This window comes from Eucalyptus grandis, chromosome 10, assembly GCF_016545825.1.
Source record: "Eucalyptus grandis isolate ANBG69807.140 chromosome 10, ASM1654582v1, whole genome shotgun sequence".
In the NCBI taxonomy this organism is placed as follows: Eukaryota; Viridiplantae; Streptophyta; class Magnoliopsida; order Myrtales; family Myrtaceae; genus Eucalyptus; species Eucalyptus grandis.
The window spans coordinates 29866313-29870589 of NC_052621.1; the positions used below are offsets into that span (position 1 = coordinate 29866313).

The 4277-nt window shown below is 38.6% G+C and overlaps 1 protein-coding gene across 1 annotated transcript; it reads left to right on the top strand.

Moving 5' to 3' along the window:
• Positions 1–655: 655 nt before the first annotated feature.
• Positions 656–3619, top strand: LOC104423953 (AAA-ATPase At3g50940-like). The gene is made up of 3 exons (XM_039303478.1): positions 656–1293; positions 2510–2937; positions 3070–3619. The coding sequence occupies exons 1-3, from the start codon at positions 780–782 to the stop codon at positions 3487–3489; spliced, it is 1362 nt and encodes a 453-aa protein (XP_039159412.1). The 5' UTR covers positions 656–779; the 3' UTR covers positions 3490–3619.
• Positions 3620–4277: the final 658 nt, after the last annotated feature.

Consider the following 4277-nt stretch of genomic DNA (forward strand, 5'->3'; position numbering starts at 1 on the left):
TAATATTAAATTAATATTAAAAAATTGAATTTGGACTAACATGACGTGGCTTTAGTCATGATGGTACCACGGAGAAAAAGAAAATAATAAAAAGAACCGCATCATTGTTTTTCATGACTCAAATGAGATGGAGTTAATATAATGACATGATTGCACCACATTGATAAGTTTTATGAATTAATAGTATTTTTTAAAAATTTAAAAATTTAATTATATATTTTTTAATAAGTTTTAAGATTTTTATTGTATCTAATGATCGATCATTCTAAATATAACTGATTTATTAGGAATGTGATCTTAAAATAGTGAGCGCGAATCAATAAATGAGTTTATACTATCTAATTAAATTAAATTGAAGTGGAACGTGCGTGGTTTTGCCTTTACCTCGAGATGCAATCATTGAATTGGATAATTAGATGGGATTGGTCGATCCGATTGTAACGTCAAAAGCAAAGGGTACGAAGACCTGGACTAAGAACAGTGCATGAATCAGCTTAGTCGAGTAGGTAACACAAAAAGCATCAGGCGTGGTTTTGTGACTTTTGTCCCTTTGTGCTTTCCAGCTGGGTATTCCAGTGGGGATGTCGCTAGCCCTCCCTTTTAAATCCAAGACCGACGCTCGTTGACAGTAACATATCCATCTCCAATTCTCCCACACCATCTTAATACCAAACAGAGTAAACCGAAAAGAATGGCGACCACGCCGGCTCCGGACGACTTCAGGAACCCCGGTGGCCAAGGCCGTGCTGTCTGCTGCGACCTCCGTGACGGCCACCTTGATGGTGGTGCGGTCGGTGGTTCGACCGTTCATCCCCCGCGAATTCCAGGACTTACTCTCCTCTGGGATCCGCAGCTTCTTGCTTCGCCTCCGCAACAAAATGACCATGGTCATTGAACCGTACGATGGGTACGCCCAAAACGAGCTCTTCAAGGCGGCCCAGGTTTTCCTGGCTGCCAAGCAATCCGTTTCGGTACGGCGCGTGCGAGTGACCAAGTCCACGAAGGAGAGCCACTCCACTCTAGCTATTATTGACCGGAATCAAATGCTGGTGGATACATTTCACGGGGTCAAATTGAAGTGGGTTTTGGTGTCGAGACAAGCCGGCTCGGGCAACCAAGTTCATCAAGGCCGGAAATCAGCGGCTGAACACGGGGAGCAATACTTCGAGCTCACTTTTGACAAGAAACACATGGAGATCGTAGACAAATCCTATCTGCCTTTTGTCATGGACGAGGCCAAGTCCATAAAGCGGGAGAAGAAGACGTTGAAGCTATACACTTCGAAATGCATCGGTAATTTTTGCAGAACATTATGTTGGAATCATCGGAGTTATCTTTAAATATGTTCTGTACTACTATTAGAAGTGGAATAAGAGTGATACTAAGGCTTTCATTTCACAAAAAATAATTTCCACAATTTTTTTTCAAATTTTTCGATGTTTGATTCGTGAAAAATAAACTAGTTAAGAAAAACATTTTATGCTATTGAAAAAAAAGACCTTTAAGAGTAGGGAAATTTTTTTGAATATTTTAGAAGAAGGAAAATATTTTCCATAACTTCTTTTACCTTACTTTCTTTCATCAAATGCATTTTCCTTTTATTTTTATGTTTTTCTTTTAAAAATCGAGTTTTTAATTTTTTATTATTTTTCCTTTTCTTTTTCTTCTTCCTTTGTTGGTTGCCAGCCACAAGCTAGTTTGAGCCTCATCACAGGGCGACAAGGCTTGAGCTCGTCAAATACTGACCAAGTTTGAGCTTGCCAACTTGTGGTGAGGCAATCTGGCCAATTGGAGCTCGCTCGAGGCCAAATACGGTGAGCCCCAAGCTCGCCTGACTCACCTCGAGCTCGCCTAGATTTGGCGAGCCATGAATCCTCGTGGAGCTCGGGCTCGCCTGGATCAACCAAGCCTCGAGGTCTCCAACTTGCGTCTTGGCTAGTTGCCAAGTAGCTTGCCATTGCCAAGGTACATGCCAGCGGAGGAAGGAGGAAGGAAAAGAAAATGAAAAAATAATTCTATTTTTTAAAAATAAAAATAAAAAATTCGTTTTTTAAAAAGTAAAAAGATTAACATTAATTTTTTTGGTCAATTAAAAAATAAAATTTGATTTTTGTGGTAATTTTTTTTTATAGAAAATCAAATGAGATACCGAATGGTAAAAAAAAAAATTTCACTTCATTTTCAAGTTTTAATAGAATACCAAAAACTATTGTCATTTTCTTGAAATTAACTTTTTGAAAAATGTTTTTTAAAAACATGATATTTTTCGGAAAATGAACAGAACCTAAATACAAAAAAAAAAAAAAAAAAAAACATTTCAGCTCAATTGGACTAGGCAAAAGAATCATATAAATTAAAGTCCTGCCCAAAAATAACTACTTGCTACAAAAAAATTCTTTAAGTGAAATCCTAAAGAACATTAAGGTCAAAATCTACTGTGATTCTGCCCTCAATTTCTTCAGCGGAAGACTGAATTTTGTATCTCCATCACAATTTGTTTCCTCTAAAGGTTCGGGCTCGAGCGTGTGGTCCTCGGTGAACCTCGACCACCCAGCGACATTCCAGACATTGGCCATGGACCTAGAGCTCAAGAAGAAGATCCTTGACGATCTCGATAGGTTCGTGAGGAGGAAGGAGTACTACAGGAGAGTTGGCAAGGCGTGGAAAAGAGGATACTTATTGTACGGACCCCCTGGAACGGGGAAATCGAGCTTGGTCGCCGCGATGGCCAATTACTTGAACTTCGACATATACGATCTAGAACTGAGCGGGCTCCACAGCAATGAAGGGCTGAGGAGGCTCCTCGTTGCCACCAAGGATCAGTCCATATTGGTGGTTGAGGACATTGATTGCACCATTCAATTGCAAGATAGGAAGTCGGAAACACAAGCCGCCTACATGAATCGGATGCCGATGGGTTATCAGCAAAAAGATCGAGTACCACTTTTTCTTTTTGCTTTCTTTTTAAGTATAAAGTCTAGTTCAATTGTTGCATACCATGAATATGATTTGTCCTTGACATTTAACTCCTATTTGTCATACAACATTAATTTTCTTCTCATGGAATAGGTGACGTTGTCCGGATTCCTCAACTTCATAGGTGGGCTTTGGACGAGTTGTGGCAATGAGCGGATCATTGTTTTTACAACGAACCACATTGAGAAATTAGACCCAGCCCTATTGCGCCCGGGGCGCATGGACTTGCACGTTCCCATGTCATATTGCACCTCTTTTGGATTTAAGCTTCTTGCTTCTAATTATCTTGGGATCGATCACCACGAGCTCTTCGACCAAATTGAGAGTGCAATCACAACGGCTAGAGTCACTCCGGCCAAAGTAGCGGAGCAGTTGATGAGGTGCGATGAACCAAAGGTCGCTCTTAGAGACATGATTTTGTTCCTTGTTAATCACAAAAGGAAAGAAAATGAAGAAGTCATTGAGGAGAAAGCTGGTCAGTCCCAATTGATTGAAGAGAATGGAGGGGGGTGAAGAATTTGAAGAATAAACAATAAATATCGACTGTGTTGATATGTTTCCATCGATTTTAACTTAGATTATTATAAATATCTCGATTATTATGGATTCAATCATTTGTGATTGATGGAAAGCTATTGTATCATCATCCGAATTATTAATAATCTAAGTCAAATGATAAAATCACATGATCAAATAGACTAAATGAACTTAGTTTATATAATATATGAGCCATGTGATATTGTCTAGTGATTGATATTCATATCATGCCGACGGTATAATTTTCTTCATGTAGTTATCGCGTCAAGGACACATAATCAGACACTAATGATAATCTCATGTTTTGGGCCTTTCATGAAATATTGAATTTGCTTGGGCTCATTACCTACCCGATTTAGACCAACCAATGGGGTCAAGGTCATTACGGTCTTTTTATTCACTATGGGCGAGATAGTAATTTTCTTTTTCTCTTTTTCTTTTAATATTAAAGAGGGTCCAGACTTATTTGAGTATTCAACTAATTCTCATTCGATACGATAATCCTCCATGCAGGGAATTAGCAAAAGCAGATGAGGGACAAAAGGTTCCAATTAGCGCTGGTTATTCATATCGTGCAGGGGGAGTTAAGGAGAGATAGTAAAATAAATCATGAAATAAGTGTACTAGAAGTCCTCAAACATGTTACGAAAGTATAATCTAGTTTTGAAACTTATAGAAAGTGTAATGAAATCTTAAAATTTATTAAATTAGTGCGATGGAATCACTTCAATATTGCCGTCTAATTTGAATAACGGAAAATGCTG

What these genes read in the sequence shown, in the direction of transcription:
- LOC104423953 (XM_039303478.1), top strand. Translation starts at nt 780, where the DNA reads ATGGTGGTGCGGTCGGTGGTTCGACCGTTCATCCCCCGCGAATTCCAG. An exon ending in ATACACTTCGAAATGCATCG is followed by an intron (nt 1,294 to 2,509) that starts GTAATTTTTGCA and finishes TTTCCTCTAAAG; the next exon opens with GTTCGGGCTCGAGCGTGTGG. An exon ending in GTTATCAGCAAAAAGATCGA is followed by an intron (nt 2,938 to 3,069) that starts GTACCACTTTTT and finishes CTCATGGAATAG; the next exon opens with GTGACGTTGTCCGGATTCCT.